Raw genomic sequence first — 27,728 nt, 5'->3', positions numbered from 1 at the left:
CATAACTTTTCAGTTGCCCGCCAGCGTTACGTTTACTATTCGTTCGGTGACTGTAAAGTAGCTGCTTTGGCAGTCTACTGTCGTCCATGCGGGTAACATGGCCAGTCCAGTGTAGTTGTTCATAGATAATGATAGCTTCGATGCTCCTACATTTGGTGTCGGCAAGAATACTGGCAATTCTTCTCTTGTCTTCCCAGCGAAGTCGGAGGATGGAACGTAGACTACGTTGGTGAAAGTTTTCAATTGCTTTGAGGTGCCTCCTGTATGCGACCCAAGTCTCGCTGGGGATGACCACCGCTTTATACGTGTAACTTTGTAGATAATGTCATCTCCCTACTGCTGAAGACACGGTTTTAGAGTGCCAAATGCTTGAAATGCACATCTGATCCGATGCTGAATCTCTTCATAGATGTCGACGATGGTGGACAGGTGGGAGCCGAGATACCGAAAGTGGGTAACATTAGAGAGAGTAGTACCGTTAAGCTGGATGGATGGATGGTGGAGATGTGTCTAAACCAGGGGCAGGCTGAAAGAGAATCTGGGTCTTATGTACATTCACCTCAAGACCGTAGTGTGCTTATGCATCTGCGTAGGTGTTCAGTGTGAGCGATAAGTGTGAGGTTGAAAGCTGCCGACACCTTTGTTCCTGCCTGGTAGTCGTCTTATATTGAAAAGACCCTTCATCTGGTACTCGATGTCCACCACTCCGGCTAAATTGGCAGTGGCACGAGTAAGGAAGGCAGCCAAGAAAATGGAAAAGAGAGTTGGTGCTAGTACACACTCTTGTTTAACCACCGTTTGGATGGGGAAGAACTCAGATTGAGTGCCATTCTGCAGGACACTGCCGTTAATGTCATCGTGGATTTGCCTCACAATGGAGATGAATTTTGTTGGGCAGCCAAAACGGCTGAGGGTCCACCAGAGAGCCTTCCCTGATGACCGAGTCGAAGGCATTTTTTTTTTTTTTTTTACTGGGATTAGCCCACCCGAGCACAATTCACTGACCCACATCAAAAACTAAGGGGGGGAGGCGAAAATATATTAATAATAATAATAATAATAATAATAATAATAATAATAATAATAATAATAATAATAACTATTATTACCATTATTATTATCATCACCATTACCATCATCGTTATTATTATTATTATTATTATTATTATTATTATTATTATTATTATTGTTATTGTCATTGTCATTGTCATTTTCATTTTCATTATTATTATTATTATGAATAAAAATTAATAACAAAATAATAAAAATTAAAATAAGATAATAAAAATAATAACCATAAATAAATACAGAAACGAAAAAAAACAAATCAAGAATGAGAAACAATATACATTAAGTATGTTGTGTTGTCAGCAATCTGGAACTTGGTCACAATTTTTGTGATGCCATATGGCAGCAGGGTCTACCATTACACAACACATTATGCTTCTAGTATCTTCCCAGGCGGTAGTACCTCCCTGTTTGGTAGCTGCCTACTACCAACTAACTAGGTCAATAAAAACCATATACAGGTCGCGACGCTGTTCTCTGCACTTCCCCTGTATGTGGCAGGAAGCAAAGATCATGTCAGTGGTGCCACGTGATGGTCTACTCTAAAGCCACACTGAGATTCTGGGAGGAAGTTTTTTCCGCCTCAGGAAGAAGTCTGCTTAGGAGGAGCAGCGAGATTCCTTGTTCTTATAAATATTGACCTCATCCAGGGATGGAGGATAGCTGAGGTGGATCAACTTTGCATGCTGAGGGACGTGCTTGGTAGTCAGGATATCCACATCGGTTTTTTGGTTGAGCAGTGAATGGTAGTGCTCTTTCCAGCACTGAAGGATGCCTTCGTCGTCTTTAATTAGGGAGTTACTATTGGATGAGCAGAGGAGGGTTGCGCCATGAGTGATTGGCCCATACAATGTTTTAGTGAAATTGAAAGATTCGCGCATCTTGTGCTGATCTGCCAATTTTTGTGTTTCACATGCTTTATTTTTAAAGCAGTCGTTCCTTAGATTGCGAAGTTCACGCTGGGCTGCCACTTTCTTCTTGCGGAAGGTATCAGCTTTGGTCTAAGACTGAGAGTTGTTCTGCTAGTTAGTTAAAGCGGCACGTTTATAATCGACGAGTATACTGATTGCGGGGTCGTTTTCATCAAACCAGTCCTGGTGTATTCTTTTGATGTAGCGGAGGGTCTCTGCAGGTTTTTATCATGACAGTGTCGAGAATTTCCCATTCGCCACTGGGATTTGGGTTGTTTGTTGTCATGCTGTTTATTAGCCCATGTTCGAGCTACTCTCTAAAAGCATGTGCTACCGCTGGATCCTCCAGATGCTTAGTGTTAAAACCTTTCCAGGAGGCATACTGCCTTCGCCGTTTTGGGGGGACGTGAAGTGATGGCTTGACTCTGACGAGCCGATGATCAGTGTCGCAGTCGTCTGAGCCACACCTGGCTCGGGTGATGAGGACATCTCGTCGATCTATTTCTCTGACAATGACGTAGTAAATGAGATGCCTTGTTTGGATCGTGGGTGTTGCCACGAACCCTTGAACTTGTCGGTCTGCCTAAATAAGGTATTGGTGATAGTGTGGTTGTGTGCAACGGTATTGGTGATAGTAACGTTGTTTGCAGCACTCTTGCTGTGGAGGAGTAGGCTGTTGGGATTTCACTTGCCTAGTCCATTTCTCCTTATGGGTCCCTGCCAAATGTCAACATCTCTGTCAGCTCTACCATTGATGTCACCAAGGAGCACAACCTTGTCTTCTCTGGGGAATGACGTTAGCACTCTGTCGAGGTCGGTGTAAAAGGCCTCCTTGATGTCATCCCCTGCATCCAGTGTTGGGGCGTATGCACTGATGAAAAAGGGATGACGTGAGTAATTCAGTGGGATTCGGAGCGTCATGAGGCGCTCGATGATCCTAATAGGCATTTCCTTTAGCCTGTGTAGGATGAATTGGCGTATGGCAAGGGTAACTCCTTAAATGCGGTTTCTCTCCGCAGCAGGCTCACCCTTCCAAAAGAAAGTATAGCCAGACCCCTGTTCTGTGAGTTGACCATCACCTGGAAGTCGAGACTCACTAATGGCTGCTATGTCGATGTTATACCTAGCCAGCTCTCTTGCCACAATTGTGGTTCTTCTTTCAAGTCGCTCATTTGTGCCAGTATCCAGAAGGGTCCTGACATTCCATGCAGGGATCACGAGAGGTTGTATAGTTTGTTTATGTTTGCATCTGTGATTATGAATGAGTTTTCGACAGCAGAAGGATGACCTTACTGGGTGCGGCTACCCAGTCAGGTTGGGTTTTAGGCAGGCTATGTTTAGGGCACCTTTTCTAGCCCCCTACCCATGTGGGGTGAGCAGAGTGGGTCCTCGAAAGGGCTGCTCAGTCGCATACGCAGGACCGAATTGCACTGCTGCCTAGATCCCAGTGCATAAACGACCATCTTATCTATGCCGTCCATGTGCAGAGTTGTGACTAGAGTCTCCCAGCAGTCATCTCTGCCCGTGCCCGTCGTCACTCGTGTGTCGCCATAGGACTATAGGGGTATAGGGGTTTGATGATGATGATAAGTATGATGAGCTGGATAATGGCTGTGCCTGAGTTGATTTATTTGGTGAGGTAGGAACACAGGAAGCAACCTCACATCTTGGGTCTCCCTTTTCTAAATGCAGTGGTGCAATTGTTCCAACGACTGCGGAGAGGGAGAGTTGCAATGGACTGCCGATAGCCCAGTTTCTTGGGTTTCGCCTTAGTAGCCTTCATCTGCCGGTGGAGTCGTTGGGTTCCCTTATTGGTCACCTCTTCCGCCTATACCACCGTTGGGGTCTTGTTGGAGCTCTGTAGGCATGTTTGCCTGATTCGGGACTCCGCCGCACATTTTTCGTTCAGGTTTTACTCCTATAGCCGTATACCTACCAAGGTTAATTCGCAAATCAGCAGGCCAGTGGTTGGTAGGCGCTAGGACGTGTCCACATACCAGTGGGCCTGTGCGCAATCCGTCTGGGACCCACTGCTGCTCCGAGGTTCATTGCTGGTCTAGTCTTGGCCCACGAGGCACCCAGTTACCGTGTGGCACGAGGAGGCACAGGAAGAGTCCTGATAGTGAAGAGGCTGTGTACTGGCAGGCGAAGACTTGTGCAAGTTTTTTCCCTTTTCACCTGAAGGGTTAGCCAGTGGCGGTAGCTGAAAGTGAGAGGAAGCAAGAAATGCTTGCACTTTAACACTAACATAATGCTGCCACACTAGACGCATTAAACCACCCTGTGCACACACACACACACACACACACATACACATGCCAGCTTTTCACCATTAAGTTGTAAACACACCGGTCCAACTTACTTGAACAAACACTTATCGGTGCTACTATAGCGTGCCACCCACAAAGATATCTTAAGGATAACCTAATCTAACCTAAATATTTTTTTAGACCACACGCTTTAATTGTACACCATTTATCTAACTTGGCCGCTAAAAATACAAAACAAGGGAAGACTCAAGAAGTTTCGGCTCGATCAACAAGTGTGAGGGAGCGAGGAGATAGGTTTCACGGGACCTGGTAAAAACCCTTGCAAACACTGGAGACTGAGAGATGCAAATATTCCAAGTTGGTTCACATTGTTGTTGGATGGTCGCCAGCGGGAAGAACCTTAGTGGTGTATCGTTAAGAGGCCTTTGGTCTTACAAGCTACGCAACTAAAGTAACATACAACTTACAATTTCCTCTAATAAAAAATAAGAAAAATAATGGAATTATAGTAAATTCCTTATTTATTAGATTGCAATGTTAAGTACTGTTTGTCTTATATTTTGTTTTGGTGAAGAGCAATGATCGTCATAGAGCCTTTGATCAGTGAGGGCAGTTTAGGGCAAGACACGGCGGAGGTCGTGTTGGTGATGAACGTTTGCTCTCATCACAGGCAGTCATTGATTACCCCTGGAAGTGACGCCAAGTCAAAATTATCATGTGTGTATTTTCATTCCGCCACTAAACGCTCCGACGTATCACCGTAAACAATATTGCCTGGCTGGTGTGATGACCTTCTGAAACATTAAGAAAACCAGTTCATTTTAACAGCAAACGCTAACAGGCAATTTAGCTTCAAACATTCTCCTAACGGGGCCAGAGGAGGGTTATTTTTATCTTTGTGTATGTGTATGTCTGCCTGCCTGTCTCTCTCTGTTTGTCTGTCTGTCTGTCTAGTTCAGCTTTGTTACGATACTGTAGGCGAGGCTTCAAGTTGTTCTTTTCGCGCCGGCCTTCTGAGGGAACTTAATAGTTTTGTCATATGGTTACACAGAATCTCTCTCACCTGTTAAAGAAGAGGACGATGGCGAACATCCACACAGCCAGCACGAGGAGAACGATACCCACCTCCTCAGCCCTGACCCTCACCAGGCCAACATTGTTGTTTTCGTCGCCCAGTGTGGACCCGACGCTCACCACACTGTCCAGCATCGTGGGCGTACTGATGAAGCCTCCAGTCAAGTTACCTGCAACGACGCCATCATACACTCCCTTAGTGCTTTATATATATATATATATATATATATATATATATATATATATATATATATATATATATATATATATATATATATATATATATATATATATATATATATATATATATATATATATATATTCAAGACATCTTCAGAGGCAACTGGATTACATGGACAGAGAGAGGCTTAAATATACAGGGTGACCTAAAAACATGAGGTCAGGTCAAAATGATGACATCCACTAATCCCCACACCAACACACACGTAGAGGAGCTTAAGAGAAGGGTGGTGACGTGACTAGCCAAGTCAGGTCAGAAAAAAGGGACCCACAAAATAACTATCATACATCTAGATCAAAGGTTTTCAAAGCATTTTTAACCTTGGGCCACTGACAAATAAATTTATGTAACATATTATCAGTTTTGAATTGACCATCACTAAGGTTTATTGATTTTAATTCCTTAATCAAACTAGCTTCAACAAGAAGTCTTTCTGTGACACAAGATGATTTGAATACTTCTAAGCTTTTTTCCCAAGCAATGGGGTGATTATTATTCCTAACATGAACAAACAAGGCACTGCTTTCAGATGCAGTTCTGATATTATACTTATACTTATGTGTGTGTGTGTGTGTGTGTGTGTGTGTGTATTTCAGAATTCACTCTGTCAGCTGTTTTCTGTTTTTGTCAGATATTTTTCGTCGAGGTTTCTATCATCATATATTTTTAGTTAGACTTTTCCTCTGAAATTTTTTCCCTTTTTTGAGTGAGGGTCACGAGTTTTATGAAAGGAAGAAAAAACTCTCAAAGCGGAATTGCCTAACATCTGTTCCTAATGAATGCAAGAACGTCTATATTCTCGATAGGGTCAAATAATTTTTTAAGTCTTACACTCACGAGACGCCACAGGTATTGTTTTTCTTCATTGTTGAGTCAAAAACCTGTTATGGACATTAGTTTTAATGGAAATTTGATATACCAGGCTTTTCCCTTGACAATATCTGCTACTGAGTCGTACATATACAGAAGATAGACAAGAGTGTAGACACCACACAGCCTTCATTATTGGCATGACTTTTTCACATATTTAACTTCTGTATTGTTGACTTTAACTGTGAATAATAAACCCATTAACCCTGTCAACAACGAGATAGCTACGAGTCCAGCCTAGCGTTACTGTAATCCACCAATGATAATCCCTAAAATTTCGATTAACAAATGTAACGGGAGCTTTTCTCCGCCCTCATAGGTAAATGAATTTACATAGAAATATTAGCATTTATTGGTTGTTAAATGACGTCATTTTGGGTGTACTTCAGTACATGTTCCAAACGATTTTATAGATCCGGTTTCCGCAGCTGTGGTCTTTACTTTTTGAAGTCATTGAAATATTAGTAAATGATTAAAGAACTAAATTTGTCAAGGTTATTAATACTCACAAATGTCAGTGTACAGTGAAGACCAAGTTAAGAGTGAACGTTTATAGTGGACAGAGACCTTAGGGGAGCTGAAGACAAGGGAAGTAGAGAGGTGGGGACCAGGTAGGTAGGTAGGGAGGAGAGGACCATGTAGCTAGGGAGGAGGGGGGGCAGGTAGGTATGGAGAAGTTGGGCAGGTAGGTAGGGAGGAGGGGACCAGTTAGGTAGAGAACCAGGTAGACAGGAAGGGGGGGCAGGTAGGTATGGTGAAGTTGGACAGGTAGGTAGGGAGGAGGGGACCAGATAAGTAGGGTGGAGGAGGCCAGGTAGGTAGGGAAGAGTAGACCAGATAGGTAGGGAGGAGGGGACCAATTAGGTAGAGAACCAGGTAGACAGGAAGGAGGGGGCCAGGTAGGTAGGGAAGTGAGGACAATGGAGTCAGGGAAATGAGAATCAGGTAGGCAAGGAGGGGTGACAAAACAGGTAGGGAGGCGAGGTGAATAGATCTTACCCTGGAAAGAGTCGTCAATAGCGGTTTGGAAGGTGACGACGGGGGAGGTGGAGAGCACGGTGTTGTTGAGCACGGTAGTGACGTACACCTGGTATTGTGTGAGGGGCAATAGTCGCTCCAGCACCACGCTCCTCTGTGGCGACATCACCTCTGCCACCACCCTGTATCTGTAGCACACACAAAATACATGCTCATTATTCCGTCACTTATACACACACACACACACACACTACTACTACTACTATTTTGCTGTCACTCGGAATCGAGTATGACGATCATCCAGCTATGATACAATGATATGAGTTATTAAGGATGTCACATACGTTGGTGACTAAAGAGGCCGATACGGGACCGGCACAGTCGTTCACAGTTGTTGCACATGTGGGGGCTACATCTAGTGCGGGAGAGGCAGCAGCAGTGTCTTTTCCGCGTTGGGGTTTGCCTGTCTCGCTATGCAGTCGGGATAACTCAAAATTATTGATACCTTCTTCTGTGGTGCTCCTCCAAAACTTACGGTGTGGAGAAATCGTCTCCCAGGTGAGGGGATCGATTTGGCACTTTTTCAAGTTTGTCTTGAGACTATCCTTATACCTTTTCAGTTGCCCGCCAGAGTTACATTTACTATTCGTTAGGTGACTGTAAAGTAGCTGCTTTGGCAGTCTACTGTAGTCCATGTGAGTAACATGACTAGTCCAGCGTAGTTGTTCATAGATAATGGTAGCCTCGATGCTCTTACAGTTGGTGTCAGCGAGAATACTGGCATTTGTTCTCTTGTCTTCCTAGCGAACTCGGAGGATGGAGCGTAGACTACATTGGTGAAAGTTTCAAAGTGCCTTGAGGAGCCTCATGTATGTGACCCATGTCTCACTACCATATAGCAGGGTGGGGAGGACCACTGCTCGATATCAGGTGCAGCTTTGTAGATAATTTCAGCTCCCTACAGCTGATGACACGGGTAAAAAGTCTGCCAAAGGCTTGAGATGCACATCTGATCCGATGTTGAATATTTTTATTGATGTCCCCAGTGGTGAACAGGTGGGAGCCGAGATATCGATATTTGGTAACATTAGGGAGGGTAGTACCATTAAGCTGGATGAATGGTGGAGGTGTTGATGAACCAGGGGCAGGCTGAAAGAGAATCTGAGTCTTACGTACATTAACCTCTAGGCCGAAGTATGCATACGCATCTGCATAGGTGTTCAGGATCTCCTGCAGGTTGCGTTCAATGCGAGCGACAAGAGTAAGGTCGTCTGCATACTGAAATTCAGTAATGGAAGCTGTGGACACCTACGTTCCTGCCTGGAGTCGTCTTTTGTTGAAAAGACCTTTCATCTGGTACTCGATGTCCACCCCACCGGCTAAATTGGCACTGGCACAAGTAAGGAAGGTAGCCAAGAAAATGGAAAAGAGAGTTGGTTCCAGTCCACATCCTTGTTTCACCCCTGTTTGGATGGGAAAGAACTCAGACTTGGTGCCATTGTGCAGGACACTGCCGTTCATGCCATCGTGGAGTTGCCTCACAATGGCGATGAATTTCTGTGGGCAGCCAAGACGGCTGAGGGTCCACCTGAGGGCTTCCCTGTTAACCGAGTTGAAGGCCTTGGTTCGGTCGATGAAGGCCAAGTACAGTTCCAGACCCTGTTCTCTGCACTTTCCCTGTATCTGGAGAGCAGCAAAGATCACGTCAGTGGTGCCACGTGATGGTCTCAGGCTACATTGAGATTCTGGAAGGAAGTTTTGCGCCTCAGTAAAAAGTCTGTTTCGGAGGACTTGGCCGATAATCTTGCCAGCTACAGACAGCAACGAGATCCCGCGGTAGTTAACACAGTCTGGCCGGTCTATCTTGTTCTTATAAATATTGACGATGGAGGCGTCTTTAAGAGCTTGGGGAATTTCTTCCTTTTCCCATACATTCTCCAGGAGAGAGTGGAGACGGCTGGTAAGCAGAGGTCCTCCTGCTTTATGCACCTCGGCTGGGATTCCATCAGGCTCTGAGGCTTTGTTATTTTTCATCTGTTTGATGGCAGTAGCTACCTCATCCAGGGATGGAGGATAGCTGAGGTGGGTCAGCTCTGGATGTTGAGTGACCTGCTGGGTAGTCAGAACATCCACATCGGTGTTTCGGCTGAGCAGTAAATGGTAGTGTTCTTTCCAGCCCTGAAGGAGGCCTTCTTTTTCTTTAATTTGGGAGTTACCGTCGGATAAGCGGAGGGGTGCTGCGCCATGAGTGATTGGCCCATAAAATGTTTTAGTGGAATTGAAAAATTCGCACACCTTATGCTGATATGCAAGTTTTTTGTGTTCCATGTGCTTTTTAAACCAGACGTTCTTTAGATTGCGAGGCTCGCGCTTGGCCGCCGCTTTTTTCTTGTGTAAGGTATCACCTTTGGTCCGAGACTGACACACACACACACACACACACACACACACACACACACACACACACACATTGCCTTTGAAAATAGATTTCAGTTTTTCATGGGCGCTACAGCCAACGTTTATGTATAGTGTTCACTTTACTTGATTGGTATCCATTAGGTGGCGCTAATTAACGTACTGTCCGCTACATACTGTGACATGATCCCGTTTATGTTGTTTGACTTTTGTAAGCTAAGGATTATTGAAATTATTGGAAATCACTTCACCGATATTGATATTAAATATTTTTTTTTTGTTTAATGAATTTTATCACATAAAAAAATATTTCCGTATGAGTGACATTGAAAAGGGTTTTTATCGTCAGGGTAAAATTGCACTGTTATATAAAGTATAAGAACTTAATGTAATACCCATATTATGTAGGATCGACAGTGTTTGAATCAGATTTAATTCGATAGATTATATACATGACTGATCTGAAAACAAAAACAGGAATTTATACGGAAATTTTACTCTAACGTTATTAGAAATAAAACTATTATGCAGTAAAAAAAATATTGACCTTACGTTCACGAAATAATTGAGTAAAAAAAACTATATATAAAGCAGAAAGAGCAATATATAATTTTTGTTTTTGTTTTAGATGTCAGTGCGCCATGATGGAACTGTGTGTGAGAGAGAGGATGTTTTTATTAATGTTCTCTGACCGAATTTGTTGTAAATTTTGGATTTCTGTCTGTTAATGAACTTATGTAAGTTTTAGTTTTAGTTTGTGTGTGCGTGTGTGTGTGTGTGTGTGTGTGTGTGTGTGTGTGTGTGTGTGTGTGCACAGGATGGTGAAATGTGTCTCATGTGCAAGCATTATTTTAGTGTTAAGTTGCAAGCACTGCTTACTTCCTCTCGCTTTCAGCTACCACTACTGGCTAGTCCTCATGGCGAACAGGGAAGCAACTTGCATAAGTCTTCCTCTGCCAGTACACAGCCTCTTCACCATCGACGCTACTGCTGTGCCTCCTTGTGGCAACACACGGTAACTGGGTGCCTCGTGGGCCCAGGCTAGACCAGCAGGGGATCTCAGAGTAGCAGTGGGCCCCAAAGGGACGGCACATAGGCCCAATGGCATGTGGACAAATCTTGGCGCCTACCAACTGTGGTGAGATGCAATCCTAAACAAGGTTCTTGAAACTCCAGGGCACGAGCAGTAGATATATTCCATAAGTAGTACAAGACTTGGCAGGATAACCGACAGGTACAGAAAAACAGGGACAAGCACAAAGGACTCCATGTCGTAGCCAGGCCGAAGCCGATCTGAGAGAAGTTAGCTAGCTAGGCAGGGAGAGTTGCTAGACATTACTAGGACAATAAATGAGGTCTTCTAGTTACTTGACTAGCGAGGTACAGACATAGTACATCGGGACATAGTAAGTAGACATAGGCATTAGACATAAGCATAGATATCAGACATGCTATAATAATATGTAGTAATACAGACATGTGAATAAATGGTGCAATGAATGGTAACACAGTCTTACCGTCAGGCGTGTTCGCATATCTTGGTATTTACATATCTATACACCAACCAGTGCCAGACTGCCTTGTGGATTAACCTTGGTAGGTATAAGGCTATAGGTGTAAAACCCGAAAGAAAAATCTGCGGTGGTCCGCCGTCATCCGGCAGAAATGCTTACAGAGCTCCAACAAAACCCCAACGGCGATATAGGTGGAAGAGGTGACCACCATTGGAACCCAACAACTACACTGGCGGACGAAGGCAATACATGATGGACAGGCAACTAATGCGAAACCGAACAGACTGGGCTATCCGCAGTTCATTGCAACTCTCTCTCTCTCCCCAGTCGTTGCAACACTTGCACCAATGGATCAGGAAAAGGGGGAGCCAAGATGTGTGGTTGCAGCCTGCACTCCTGCCTCACCACATAAATCAACTCATGCGCAGCCATCATTCAGCTCATCATAATCCTCATCATCATCATAACCCCAGTACCCCCAAAAGTCCTATGGCGACGGACGAGTGGCGACGGTGACAGGCAGAGATGACAACCGGGAATCTCTAGTCACAACTCTGCTCATGTGTAGCACATATAAGATGGTCATTTCTGCACTGGAATCTAGGCAGCAGTGCAATCCGGTCCTGTCTGTGCGACTGAGCAGCCCTTTCGAGGAGCCACTCTGCTCACCCCACATGGGGAGGGGGATAGAAATGGTGCCCTAAACACAGCCTGCCAAGGAACTAACCTGTCTGGTCGCTGCATGGAATATCAGGATCCTTCTGGATACTGGCACAAATGAGTATCCTGAAAGAAAATCCGCCTCTATGGCAAAAGAGCTGACTAGGTATAACATCGACAAAGCAGCCATTAGTGTGTAACGGCTCCCAGACGAGGGTCGACTCACAGAACGGGGTTCTGGATATTCCTTCTTCTGGAAGGGTAAGCCTGCTGTGGAGAGAAACTGCATTTATGGAGTTGCCTTTCCCATCCGCCAACGTGTCTTACACAGGCAAACTGAAATCCCATTGGGATCAACGAGCGCCTAATGACACTTTAAGTCCCACAGAATCACTCACGTCATGCCTTTTTCATCAGTGCATACGCCCCAGCACTGGATGCATAGGAAGACATCAAGGAGGCCTTTTATGCCGACCTCGACAGAGTGCTAACCTCTATACCCAGAGAAGATAAGGTTGTGGTCCTTGGTGACATCAATGCCTGAGTTGGCAGAGATGCTGACATTTGGCAGTGAACCACAGGGAGAAATGAACTAGGCAAGTGTAATCCCAACGGTCTACTCCTCCTCAGCAATTGAGCTGCACATAACTTCAGTATCAGCAGTACCTTGTTTAGGCAGGCCGATAAGTTCAATTTCAGAGAAAGAGATCACCGAGATGTCCTCATCACCCGAGCCATGCGTGGCTCAAACCATTGTGACACTGATCATCCGCTCGTCAGAGACAAGTTCTCACTTCACGTCGCCCCAAAACGGTGAAGGCAGCAAGCCTCCAGAAGAGGTTTTAACAATAAGCATCTGGATGATCCAGGTGTAGAACATGCTTTCATAGAGCAGCTCGAACATGGGCTGATAAACAACCCGACAACGAACAACCCAAATCCCAGTGATGAATGGGGTATTCTCTACAGTGGCATAGAAAAAAAATGCAGAGAAACCCTCGGCCAGATCGAATGAATACACCTGGACTGGTTTGATGAAAATAACCTAGCAACCAATGTACTCGTTGATGATAAACGTGTTGCTTTAATTGACTGTCAGAACAACCCTCAGTCTCAGACCAAAGCTGATACATTCCACAAGACGAAAGCTGCTGCATATGAAGCACAAAAACTTGCAGATCAACACAAGATGTGCGAATTTTTCAATTCGGCTAAAACATCTTATGGGCCAATCAATCATAGCGCAGCTCCCCTCCGCTCATCTGACGGTAACTCCCCAATTAAAGACGAAGAAGGCATCCTTCAGCGCTGGAAAAAGCACTAACATTCACTGCTCAACCGAAACACTGATGCGGATGTCCTGACTATCCAGCAGGTCCCTCAGCATCCAGAGCTAACCCACCTCAGCTATCCTCCATCTGGATGAGGTAGCTACTACCATCAAACAGATGAAAAATAACAAAGCCGAGGTGCATAAAGCAGGAGAACCTCTGCTAACCAGCCATCTCCACTCTCTCTTCGAGAATGTATGGGAAAAGGAGAAAATCCGCCAAGCTTTTAAAGACGCCTCCATCGTCAATATTTATGAGAACAAGGGAGACCGGTCAGACCGTGACAAGTAACGCGGGATCTCTCTGCTGGCAAGATTATCAACCGAGTCCTCCTAAGCAGACTTCTTCCTGAGGCGAAAAACTTCCTTCCAGAATCTCAATGTAGCCTTAGACCATCACGTGGCACCACTGACGTGATCTTTGCTGCCCTCCAGATACACTAAAGGTACAGAGAATAGCGTCGTGACCTGTACATGGGGAAGCCCCCTGGCGGACCCTCGGCCGATTTGGCTGTCCACCAAAATCCATCGCCATTGTGAGGCAACTCCATGATGGCATGAACGGCAGTGCCCTGCACAATGGCACCCAGTCCGAGTTCTTCCCCATCCAAACGGGAGTGAAACAAGGATGTGTACTGGCACCAACTCTCTTTTCCATTTTCTTGGCTGCCTTCCTTACTAGTGCCAGTGCCAATTTAGCCGGCTGGGTGGACATCGAGTACCAGATGAAGGGTCTTTTCCACATAAGACGACTCCACACAGGAACAAATGTGTCGCCAGCTTCCCTTACTGAACTTCAGTATACAGACGACCTCACCCTTGTCGCTCACACTGAACACGACCTGCAGGAGATCCTGAACACCGATGCAGATGTGTATGCATTCTTCGGCCTTGAGGTTAATGTACATAAGACTCAGATTCTCTTTCAACCTACCCTTGGTTCAGCCATACCTCCATCATCAATCCAGCTTAATGGTACTACCCTCTCTAATGTTGCCTACTTTCGGCATCTCAGCTCCCACCTGTCCACCACTGCGGATATCGATGCAGAGATTCAACATCGGATGAGAAGTGCATCTCAAGCCTTTGGCAGACTCCGTACCCGTGTCTTCAGCTGTGAGGAGCTGAAATTATCTGCAAAGTTGCACGTAATCGAGCAGTGTTCCAACCCCACCCTGCTGTATGGTAGCAAGACATGGGTCACATACAGGAGGCACCTCATTGCACAGTAAGACTTTTATCAATGCAGTCTGCGTTCCATCGTCCGAGTTCTCCGGGAAGACAGGAGAACAAATGCCAGCATTCTCGCTGACATCAACTGTTGGAGTATTGAGGCTACCATTATCCATTTACGCTGGACTGGCCTGTTACCCGCATGGACGACAGTAGATTGCCAAAGCAGCTACTTTACAGTCACCTAAAGAATAGTAAACGTAACGCTGGCGGGCAACTGAAAAAGTATATGGATAGTCTGAAAACAAACCTGAAAAAGTGCCAAATCGCTTGGAGGAGCACCACACAAGAAGGTGTCAATACTTTCGAGTTAGCCCGACTGCATACCGAGGCAGACAAGCGCCAACGCCGAAAAAACGCTGCCGCTGTCCCTCCCGCTCTAGATGTAGCCCTCCTCATGTGTAACATCTGTGAAAGACCCTGCCGGTCCCGCATTGGCCTCTTTAGTCACCTCAGAACTCACCAACGTAGGTGACATCCTTAATAACTCATATCATTGTATCATAGCTGAACGCTCGTCATACTCGATTCCGAGTGACAGCAAAGTAGTAGTAAGTAGTGGCTTGTGTGTATTTATGTGTTTGCGTGTATGTGTGCGTGTGTGTGTGTACTTGTGTGTGTGTGTATATGTGTGTATTTATGTTCGTGCATATGTGTGCATATCCCTGTTTTTGGATGTGTGTGTGTGTATGTATTCATAATTTCAATGACATTAGAACAGCTAAAAAGACTCTTTCACCAACAAACGTACAGTCGTCCATTTATATGGAACCACTGTACTGTATCCATAAAGAGCGTTCTCAACAGCAAATGTCTAATGTAAAATTCCTTTTGAGATTATAGTGACACAAATATCCCCCCAAAATCCTTGTATTTGGGTAAAAACAATGTCTCCATGCACTTAAGGTTCTCTATTGATATTATTACCATGTGGTTATAGACTCTAAGTTATATAATATTTCTTGTGAGGTTTTTTTAATCGCACGAGACTACTTAATCGGCTTATGTTGACACGAGAGCATCAGCCTTAATAAGTAGACGATTTGTGGAAATTTGAGACATGTTATAATTATTATTTTTTATTTGGGTTTGTTTGTTTCTGTCTATTTTCTTTATTTTTCTTCATTCCTGTCTTCTTCTATCCTTTTTCATTTCCTTGTTTTTGTTTTCCTTCTTTTTCTCCCCTTCCTTACTTTCTTCTACGTTTATCATTTTTACATTCGTTCTTTATCTCTGTCTTCTTTCTTTTTTTCAATATATATCACTTCATTTCTTCCATATTCTCCTTCCTCTTTCTTTCTTTCTTTCTTTTTTTCTTTCCTCTTTTTATTTTCTCTTTCATATCTTCTTCACCTCCTAACGGATATTTGGGTCACGTCATTCGTCAGTGCTCACCCACTCAGCCTTCGACGTTCGTAATTCCTTTCTGGCTTTCTCACTCAGCCGGGGAGGACTCGTCACTCGTCTCTCGCAGTAAATGAGAGATACAAGACAGACCATTGACTCTGGTGACCCCGATGTTAGGATGGATGACCTCGGTTTGAACTCTCACTGTGTCAGGTCATTTCTCAGTAGATCAAAATTATACCCATCACTTGTTATTAACTTTATCATATATTAGAGAGAGCTGTGATCCCAATGTTTGGCCGGGTGACCTCGCTTGACACCTCACACTAGGACAAAGATAACCCAGGAATATGGTTTTTGCCGTCAGGTATAGTCCCCTTCACTAGTGCGTTTACAAGAGCTCGTCAGGTTTTGTGCAGTGTGGCAGCGCGGTGTCTGTTTACATTCGACAGAAGGAAACTCGAAATTGTAAACTTAGTAAGGAATCAAAGTAAAACAATATTAAAAACAAATAGTTAAATGTAATGATTTGTGGAATGTTTGTATGACGAGCCCCTGTAAACGCACTAGTGAAGGCGACTGTACGTGTTGGTCCTTGTGTACATGTGGTGACTCTTTATCTTTCTTAGTTGACTCTTAGTTAGATTTTATACATATAGTTTTAACGATTTTGATATTATTTAGAAATATTTATTTTTATTTTTTCTCAGTTACCACATTGTTTTGTTTTTAATTATAGTTAATACTTCCTTTTAAGTTAGTTTACGTTGTCTTTCAGTAAATATTAATTAATTATATTTTCTGTTTATCCCATTAATTTTTGTTTTGTGTTTACGTGTATTTTTTCGGTAAATTTCAAATGTTTCTCTTACTTTTCATAGATATTTAGTTACTTCTATTTGTATTTAAATATTTTCAGTTATTTTTTATTGATGATAAGTGGAGAGGGATGTAGGTATCTGTCGTACCTAAATGTCTAATGTACTTTGTTGATTAGACGATAACAACACGATTAAGGCGACGATCAGTGGCGTCCAAACTCGATAATAACGACATATTGATAATGATCCTGACCTAACTCACGATTATTCTTTTGTTTTGGTATCCTTAACTAGAAATATTGCAGTGTAAAAAAAAAATTAAAATAAATAAATAAAATCGGCAGTATCAAGACCTAACTCAGTCTGGCCTACTTAATCCAATCTGATCTATTCTAAGGTTAGGGTGTGATATTGTGGTCTTTAACGTGCGTTAATCAGGCCAGTACCCCATCATTCATAATTAATTGACCTGATGTTATTGTCACGCGTGGGAGGTCTATTTCTACAGTGTTTGACCATACATGAAATAACAAAACTACGACTGGTTCTTGTTTGCTCGTCTTTTGTTTATTTTCGCTACGGATTTTTTTTTTTTTTGGGGGGGGGAAGTGGGGTAGAAAAATACGAGGCCTCTGCATGTAGTATGTATTCCTGCCATTTCAGAATTTCAGTGACTACAGGGTATTTTTTTTTTTACAGGAATATCACATCTGCAAAGACCAGGTTGGAGGCGATTTTTCAACACCTTCTTTGAACTTGTGACTGGGAAAGTAAGTCACTTTACTTTTCCATATGTCATGGTGTATCAGTTATCATGTTCCTCAAAAGATCAGGATGGAGGTCATTTTCAACACCCTTTATGAACTTGATAATGGCTAAGTCATTTTATTCTTTCTTTGCAATTTCCATATGCTTAGTGTATCACATAATTATGCTCCACGAAAGGTTTAATTTTTCTGCGATTAAATTTTTTGTTGGTTTCCTGGTAAAATAAAACTCTGTATTTGAACACTTGTAGGGGCCTCTTGTGAGTCTGTTAAAGGTCTGTCGTTTCAAAGATCTGTTTTGTTAAAGGTATGTCGTGTAGAATAACCACAACAGGAAGTAATGCACTTTGACGGAGGAGAAAATCTTAGAGCTTACAACTTATTCTTTAAGAAACTGTTGTTAACTCTGTTTCTTGTGAAGAAAATATAGTTTTCTAAGTTTTTTAAACTAACTGAGAGGTGTGTGTGTGTGTGTTTGTAAAATAATAATGATAAACGGTTTATTAATAGAGTTGTAGCTGGTGGCTGAAAATATACAGACTTACATTTGATTTAGACATAATGATATAATTTGCGTTGAATACATTTACGGGGCTGTACAGTACATAAATCAGGAGTTGTTTATTATTTTAACAATAGATGGGATGGTGCTGTTCTTATATCTATCGGTGCGGGCTCTTATGGGCTGAATTTTGTTGTAGTGGCAGACTGCGCGAGGTGGGTGGGGGGCTGCCGGTGGCAGGAGGTGGCGATGACGAGGGTGGTGCATTAGTTGGCTGCCAAACCTTTCCAGTGCTTGGTGGTGGGGGTCACTGAGGGATGGCATTTCCAGGGTGTGTGTGTGTGTGTGTGTGATCTGACAAATGTTTCAAGCTTTATGGTTGCATCTTAACTGAGGGATGTTGACTCTAAAGATTATCCTCCCAAAAAGGATTAAAATCAGGAGAAACGTTTCGTTAGCTGATGAAGACAAATACTGTACAATAGCATAAATTAAGGGACTTGAGATAATATTACTTTCTCTACTCTGTATTGTAAGGCATCAATCACGTGTTGTTGAATGTATGTCGGTGTGTGTGTGGGCGGGGGGCTTCCATCCTGTACTTACACATACACGTCATTTCCTCTCAGTCATTTTCCTTCCTTGTTACTTTCCTTTCCTTTTTTGTTACTCTAGCCATAGCTGCCTTTCACTTTCACTATCTATTTTCCATTTTTTCCTCTCTCGTCAATTTTTCTCATCGTCACTTTCTCTGCCTGTCACTCCCTACATGTCACTTTCCCTTCCTGCCATTGCCCTCACATCACTTTCCTTTCCCGTCACTTTCCTAGCTCCCGTCAGTCACCATCACCATTTTCATAAAGAAATAATTAATTTTGACACAAGCTCGTTTTTTCCAGGTCCTTTGATAGTCTATTGCTTGCCTGCAGAATATTTAATTTTCTCTAACGCGGACCGAAACCGGGTGGGTAAAAATTTTGTGTGCATGGGATCAAATATCAGACTATTATGGGGAGGAAATTTTCATCCTTGTATGATTTTGTTCACTTACGTCCTTTGATTTTGAATATATTTCTTATGTGTTCAATTTTGGTATAACATTTAATTGGCTAACAGATGCACGTTTTCATTTTGTGTTTTATTTTATCTGTGTATTTGTTATTTTTTGGGCCATTATTTGATCGTTTGTTAATACAAGGGAGACAATTATTGAGGATAAAAGTTGTTAGCTAATGTAAAAAGTCTTTATGGTTATATTTGTGTGTTATTACAGGTGTGTCTATTTAAGTGTTATTTCATTGATCTGTATGGTTAGTCATTCTCTATATCTACAGTATATATTGTCTACTATGGTAAACAACTTCTATTTTCCAGCTCTGTTTTTACGGATATTTGTCTTTGATATCCAGGTCTCTCTCAGTCAGCGTAAACGTAAATGGCTGTCACTTTCCAATATGGTCGAACTGAAGCATTAGATTATATGTATGTGTCTGTCTTCAGTTATAGACACACATTGGCTTTATCGCAATCGCATGTTACTTGGCTAAAATCTTGACATTCAAAACTTTCGCCTCAGATAGAGCCTATTGTGAAGAGACTAGTTTGTTGTACATACATACATGCTATAATGGTTGACGCTCGCGTAACGATAATGGCGGGCCCAAGGGCCACCTAGGCGTGAATTTGTTTAAGGTGTAGAAGCTGACGCCAACACAACAACCACACCCTACGATAACGAGTTGCATGACCCAGTGTCAAGGAATATTCCGAGAAGACCGGACAACTCGCCAACTGCACTGGCTAACCATTACCCCGGAATACGATCCGCAAATCGATTAACATACAGGTTCCCAATTAGTGCTGGGTAGACAGAAGCAAATGGCGTAAATAAACTTGCCCATAGTTTCGAACCGGGTCAGTTCACTTGCGAGGCGAGCATACTGACCATTACACCACAGGTCGCCGTACATACACACATACATACATACATACGACTGGAAATGTCTCCCAACCCGACACAAAAATTAAGAAAGTTAATATTCCTCTTTTATTGTTGAAAACTTCTAAACCATACAGTATTAACTTAAACATCAACTCTTGTCATTGTTAAAAATAAAGAAGAAAATATATTAATCTATCTACATATAATTTCTTTGTTGCTAAGAGCGTCGTGCCTAGAATTAACTAATGTGTAAACTAATTTCTTTGTTTGAACCGTCCAAAATAATAGTTACCAATATCGATATACTTCACTTTGTTCATTATTAATTATAAACTTTAGTACAAATGAAAAGATAAATATATGTACTTTTCTCAGAGATAATAATGTCTAAATCAAAGCCACACAGAAGAATTTATATTCATTATTGCACTATAAAAACCCTTATATTATATTTAACTATATTTAAAGAAATCGAAATAAAAAGTAACGATAATTGGTGGGGATGTGGGTGGCGTTATCCAGGGCTTTACAACCACTACAGCCATTAGACAATAATCCTTCCTGGCAGACCATCGTATACGAGTTTTTAATCTCACCAAAATGTTTATAAAGGGATGTTGTACCTGGTAAATACCGGCATAATTGATGTGACAAAATTAACAGTTTGTGTGTGTGTGTGTGTAATAATAATAATAATTAACGGTTTATTGAAAGAGCTTGGCAGCCAAAAGGTTGAAAATATACAGTTACATATTTGGGGAATGGGTTACGAATTACAAATAATATACAAGTAACATAAGTGATACAAATAAGATATCAAATAACTAGATGGGGAAAAGCTCAAACTACAGTGCATTTCAACATAGTGACAGTGCAAGAAGTAGTATTTACTGGGAGTGACTACACTGGTTTATTACAAGTTATTGATAATTTTTACAATGGTTGGGACTGGGCTGTTCTTATAGCGATCAGTTCGTGCACGTATGGGCTGGATGCGGTTGTGGTGTCGAACAGCAATTCTCGGGCTAGGGATCTCAGGTGGTAGTAGGAGCCGGTGTCGAAGATGGTGTAGAAGCTTCTTACCAAATTTGCAGATGAGGTCGTGGTGATGGTCAGTGAGAGTCGAAAGGGTCAGTGTGTTGAGCGCTTCTTGATATGTGGTGTGTGTGTGTGTGTGTGTGTGTGTGTGTGTGTGTGTGTGTGTGTGTGTGTGTGTGTGTGGAAATTATCTATAAAGCTGCACGTGTGTCGAGTAGTGGTTCTCCCCACCCTGCTGTATGGCAGCGAGACATGAGTAACATACAGGGGGCACCTCCAGGCACTAGATAACTTTCAACAACGAAGTCTACGCTCCATCCTCCGAGTTTGCTGGGAAGACAAGAGAACAAATGCCAGTATTCTCGTTGACACGAACTGTAGGACCATCGAGGCTACCATTATCCATGAACAATTACGTTGGACTAGCTATGTTACCTTCATAGGCGACAGTATATTACCAAAGCAGCAATATTACAGCCACCTAACGAATGGTAAACATAACTCTGGCGGACAACGGAAAAGTACCAAATCGACCCCCTCACCTGGGAGACGATCACCCCACACCGTATCGTTTGGAGGAGCACCACACGAGAAGGTTTCAATATTTTCGAGTTAGCCCGACTGCATACCGAGGCACACTAGCGCCAGCGCCGGAAAGACGCTGCCGTAAACCCTTCCGTACTAAATGTAGCCATCCATACGTGCAACATCTGTGGACGGCCCTGTCGATCCCGTATCGGTCCCTCGAGTCGCCTCAAAGCTCACACGAAGGTGACATCTTTAATAACTCATATCATTGCATCATAGCTGGATGATCGTCATACTCGATTCTGAGTGATAGCAAAGTAGTAGTAGTGGTAGTAGCTCTGTCTGATATTGCTAAAACAGAGCCACATGCGGCTTTTGCGGCATTCACCCATGGAGTCAAGCATCACTGGAATTACCTGATGCACACTATCCCCTGATGTCGGACCCCTCCTCTGCCCTCTGGAAGAACCCATCAATGTCGCTTTTATCCCAAAACTAGTGAAAAACCCTTAATTAACCCCAGCAGAAAGGTCACTCCTTGCACTACCATCGAGACTAGGAGGAATGGGATTGACTAATCCAGTGGAGCTTGCCCGTACAGAACATCAGAACTCTGTCAAGCTCACGGCAGCTCTCACTGAGCACATAATAGATCAGAATGCAGCAAGTCAGGTGGATACCAACGAATTAAACAAGATTCGACGGTCCATTACGACAGAGCAGCAGCACACCCAAAGTGATAAACTGTAACTACTGTTGCAACAAGTGTCAGAGAACGTGAAAAGAAAAGTAGCTATAACGCAGGAGGTGGTCGCCTCAAACTGGTTAACAACGTTACCGATAAGGGCAAAAGGCTTCATCCTTAACAAACAAAAATTCACAGATGTCATTGCTCTATGGCACGGTAGGCCAGTAGAAGGTTTGCCCTCCCAATGCATGTGCGGCTCATCTTATGACATCGACCACGCCATGGTGTGCAAGAAAGTGGGCTTTGTATGCATGAGGCATGACGAAGTAAGGAATCTTAACAGCAAATCTACTGAGGGAAATCTGCCACGACGCCATGGTGGAATCGCCACTCCTTCTATTAGACGGTGAGAACCTTCGTCACAGGACTTCAAACACATCCAACGAAGCCCGTGTGGATGTCAGTGGTCGAGGATTCTGGACGCGGGGACAGCGAGCCTTTTTTGACATAAGGATTTTTTATCCCAAGGCCGCATATCACCGCAACCTAGCTCTCGATGCTGCACACAGGAGGAACGAGAACGACAAGATTAGGGCATATGGGGAGAGAATTCAGAACGTTGATCAAGGCAGCTTCACTCTTCTGGTGTTCACAACCTCTTCCGGGATGGGACCAAGTGCAACATGCTTCTGCCAGACTCGCGGAGGTGTTATCTGAATGGAATCAGTAGCCCAGAAGTTATGTTACAGCCTGGTTGAGATGTCGACTATCCTTCTCTCTGCTTAGGTCTGCATTGCTTTGCCTCAGGGGAACGAGAGCATTGGCCCCAAATCCGGCAACAGTCGCAGATATCGACTTTGAGGCAACAGCCACTGAATGCCGCATAGATCTGCGGCTCAATTAACTCAACACAGCCAGGGTAGCTACTTATGTATTAAGATAGTTAATTTTAAGGATATGGTGGTAATTATTAAGGTAATATAAATGTGTGGATGAATGTGTGTATGTGCTCATTGGAGAGCTCACTACACACACACACACACACACACACACACACACACACACACACACACACACACACACACACACAAAAAAATCGGCATGTCAGTTCAGCTGTCGCGTTAGTGAGGCGGGCGGCTCTTGCTGGGAAAATAATGAGGCTGGACTGACTAAGTATTCCCGGTGGGCGAACTCTAGATAAACAATGAGAATAAATAAGCCTAATGGGAATAATAAGATTTATCATTTTTGCGCCCCCACCCCACACACCCCTACATGGATACATTGCACCCAGTGTGGCCTTGTTATTTGCCTTGTGTATAAACTAGTCACATTAGTTTCACATAAATGTACTTAATTGAAATATGCTCGTCGATTAAAACCTTGAGAATTATGTCTTTTTGTTGACTATCATGTATTAATAATTTTGGTTTTCTTTTTATTGTCTATCGAAGATTTGTCTAATTTAGCAATATGTAGACTTACAGGTGAGGTGATCTCTGGCATTTCTTGCATTTATTGGCTGGGGTGTGGGGGTTACGGGGATAATCCACGTCCAGCAGATTATCATTGACCAATAAGAGAAAGTAACACGTTATTCTAATTTACAACTTGACTGCTCTAAAAGGCTTAATTATTATTGATTCAGAGATTAAATTAATTGTTATACTGGATTCTTGGATGATATACGGTGGTACAGCGCGAAGAGTGACTGTTGTAAAAGAGACATAATTATCCTAAATTAGGTTTGATAATGCTGAAGAAGGTATCCGAAATAAAACTAGTCAGCAGATTCATCACATTCAGCAGTTTCATGACAAATCTCTCACGTTTTCCGGGGTAAACGTGAGGTTAGGAGTGAGTGGTAGAAGGAAATCAGCCGTGACGTGGAGTGTGAGGAGAGTAGGGTGGAGGAGGCGCCCCGGGGACACCTGCCATTGGGAGAAACCGCAGGTGCTGAAGACTTTTACCCGCAACATTTAGCTTAACAGTCCCTGGAATAGGATTTTCTCAGCAAGATTTTGGTTAATGGAAGTAAAATGAGAAAAGCAAAAATGCGTGAGTGTTGGTGAGGAGGAAGAATTACTCCATTCTTTTCTGTCACTCACTGTCATTTTCTGGCTGAGCTTTGCGCCACTATACCCATTAACCAGGCGGTCACGAGATTCAACCACAATGGGGATTTTCTTACCTGGAAAGATTTGTTCAGATCAATATTGTGGACGAGAGAGGGAGATACCATACAGTTTTGGAAGTGAGATATTTTGCGATAGTTTTATAATCGTGCGAATCATAAAATATCGTGTTTTAGTGTTATGCAGGGTGTCTCATAGGTGACACACCACAGTAAAATAATCGCTCTCTGTTTTTTTTTCCTGGTGAGGGAATAATCACGAAATAACTTAATCGACAACACCCAGAAATGTAGATGTTGTCGATTCAATTCTGTTGCAAGTAATCAGTGAGTAGCATCTGGCACCCCGTACTTGAATATTAGACAGACTGTTTCCTCTAGTGCTAATTTCTCTACCAACATTGATTTGTTATGATGCCTATGGCGAGTGACTTATGACACAGCCTGTATTTTACCTCCGCCGAGCATATTTCACCATTATCAAGAGAACTTATGGTATTTTACATTTAGTTGTATGTTGATGCTTATCGCTGCCCTCCCTGAGTTGAACTAATGACCACTGTGAAAAAAAAAATTTCGTTAATGTAATTTATTGCTTGTAAACGACATCAAACTACATTTAATTTTAATCTTATGCAAATACCGGCTTATCAGAGTTAATGCTTTTGTCCATTGTGTAATTTACATACAAAATACACACACACACACACACACACACACACACACACACAGAGGTCGTGAGAGAAATAAAGCGATTTTAATAACCCCATGGCCTCCAGGATCTAATAATTAGTCCGTGGGGGCGATGAAGAGACACACAGAGCAGCCACAATCAGTGTTGCTAGGACGACGCCTTATTGATCAAACGTTTATTTATGGAAAAATCCTTCATACGTGAGGATGAGGACCCTGAATTAGTGTCCTTAGAGAAAGAGAAACGATATTGTATGCAGGGCTTACCGGTATTCTCTGCAGGTTCAGTGGGCCCCTGTCCTAATAGGCCTTGGCCCTAATTTAACCTAACCTAACCTAACCTAACCTAGCTACTAAGATTGGTATTCGTTGCGATTGGTGCCCATGAAGATTAATGCATTGTGATTGTTTATACCCATTATGATTAGCATTGATTAAGACTAGGACCCATTTGGTTCGTGACTTATGTAGAAATTATGGAAAAGCACGGAAGGTACTGTCTTTTGGGAGTCACATTACATAACATCTGCCTCCCGAGGTTCCTTCACGTGTTGGAGCCAGACTTGGGGACTTAACATCCCTCGCTTCCTGACCGTCAATTTTTATTTATTTTTTCCTCTATGGGAGGACCGTGAACGAACGTTTCAGTTTATGTTCACCGGAGGAGGACCAGGATGTGCAAGGCTGGTGAGGCAGTGGGGGGGGGATCAGCTCAGTCACAGGTCGCGCGGAGATTTTCTAAAATCTCTCTCTCTCTCTTAAAAATAAACATATAAAACCATATTCGTTATTACCATGTATACTTTACAGCAGTGAACCCTTTCTATTTTATTAACAACCTTTGTCTTCATAATTGAGAGAGTTTAGTACAGTGCTAACCTTAGTAAAATAATGTTCAGTATATTGAACGAAGAAAGTAATATACAAATAGATTACCCCCCCAAAATAAAAGAAGTATTGAATATCATAAATAAATAACCAAGAACTTGTGGTCGACCTCCAAGATAGTATTAACCAGGAGCCGCACAATACCCCCAGAGGGTCGTCATACTAAGGGGACGAGTCCTGAACAGTCTCCAAGTTTTCACCCGCAGTCGCTGTACCGACCTCCTCCTCTAGCTGACTACTCCGTCCGATGACTCTGTTCCTTCCCTGCTGTATCACACTCCTCCCTTCTATGTCACACTCGTCCATGTTGTGTCACATTCCTCCCTACTGTGTCACTCTCCTTCCAACTGTGTCACACTCCTCCCTTGTGCGTTACACTGCTCCCTCCTGTGTCACACTCCACCCTGTTGTGTCACACTCCTACCTCTTGTTTCACACTCCTCCCTACTGTGTCAAATATTTCCAACTGTGTCACACTTCTCTCTGCTGTGTCACACTCCTCCGCACTGTGTCACACTCCTTATTGTGTCGCACTCTTCCCTGCTGTGTCACACTCCTCCCTCCTGTTTCACACTCCTCCTGTGTCACATTCTTCCAACTGTGTCACACTTCTCTCTGCCGTGTCACCTCCTCCCTACGGTGTCACCTCCTTCCAACTGTGTCACCTCCTCCCAGTTGTGTCACACTCTTCCCTGTTATGTCACACTCCCTCCCTGTTGTGTCATATTCCCCCAACTGTGTTACATACACCCTTTCCAACTGTGTCACACTCCTCCCTGCTGTGTCACACCCCTCCCTGCTGTGCCACACTCCTCCTGCTGTGTCACTCCTCGCTCTTTTGTCACATCCCTCCCTGTTGTGTCACACTCTTCCCTGGTGTCACATGCCTCCCTTTGTCACCTCCTCCCTGTTGTGTCACCTCCTCCCTGTTGTGTCACTCCTCCCTGTTGTTTCACCTCCTCCTGTTGTGTCACACTCCTCACTGTTCTGTCACACTCCTCCCTATTATGTCACACTCCTCTCTGCCCTGTCACATTCCTCCCCGTTGTGTCCTCCTCCTTGTTGTGTCACACTCCTCCCTATTGTATGTCAACTCTTCTATTGTGCCACCTCCTCCACATTGTGTCACACTCCATATTGTGTCACACTCCTCCCTTCTGTGTCACACTGCTCCCTATTGTGTCACCTCCTCCTACTGTGTCACACCTCCCTGTTGTGTCACACCTCCTCCCTATTGTCACACTCCCTGTTGTATCACACTCCTCTCCTACTGTGTCACACTCATCCCAAATGTGTCACACTCCCTGTTGTGTCACACTTCTCCCTATTGTGCACACTCCTTCTTATTGTGTCACAATCATCCAGTTGTCACACTCCTCCTGTTGTGCCACCTCCTCCCAATTATGTCACACTCTCTTCCTGCTGTTTCACACTCCTCTGTATTGTGTCACACTCCATATTGTGCCACACTCCTCCTTGTCACCTCCTCCTAATGTCACACTCCTTCCAATTGTGTCACACTCCTGCTGTTTCACACTCCTCCTATCACGTAACTCCTTTTTTTGACTCCTGAAGTGTCACACTCCTCCCTACTGTGTCACACTCTTCCCAGTTGTGTCACACTCTCCCTATTGTTTCACACTTCTCCCTGTTTTGTCACACTGCTCCCAGCTGTGTCACATTCCTCCCTGGTATGTCACATTCCTGCCTGCTGTGTCACACTCCTTCAACCAGTGTCACTCCCCATCCTGCTGTGTCACACCCTCCTTTGTGTGTCACACTCTTCCTTGTTGTGTCACACTTCTTCCAACTGTGT

At 43.4% G+C, this 27,728-nt stretch overlaps 1 protein-coding gene across 1 annotated transcript in view; it reads right to left on the bottom strand.

The window, feature by feature from the left end:
* Window positions 1-5,312: 5,312 nt before the first annotated feature.
* Window positions 5,313-27,728, bottom strand: part of LOC121874637 — a gene marked incomplete at its 3' end in the record, with an annotated part of 148,669 nt that continues 126,253 nt past the window's right edge. Inside the window, 2 exon segments of the mRNA XM_042378869.1 lie at window positions 5,313-5,493; window positions 7,434-7,600. Coding sequence (XP_042234803.1) covers window positions 5,313-5,493; window positions 7,434-7,600 — 348 coding nt within the window.

This window comes from Homarus americanus, unplaced genomic scaffold (assembly GCF_018991925.1).
Source record: "Homarus americanus isolate GMGI-L3 unplaced genomic scaffold, GMGI_Hamer_2.0 scaffold53023, whole genome shotgun sequence".
Lineage (NCBI taxonomy): Eukaryota > Metazoa > Arthropoda > Malacostraca > Decapoda > Nephropidae > Homarus > Homarus americanus.
Note: the sequence above shows the minus strand (reverse complement) of the source record. Positions and strands in the feature narration are given on the sequence as shown.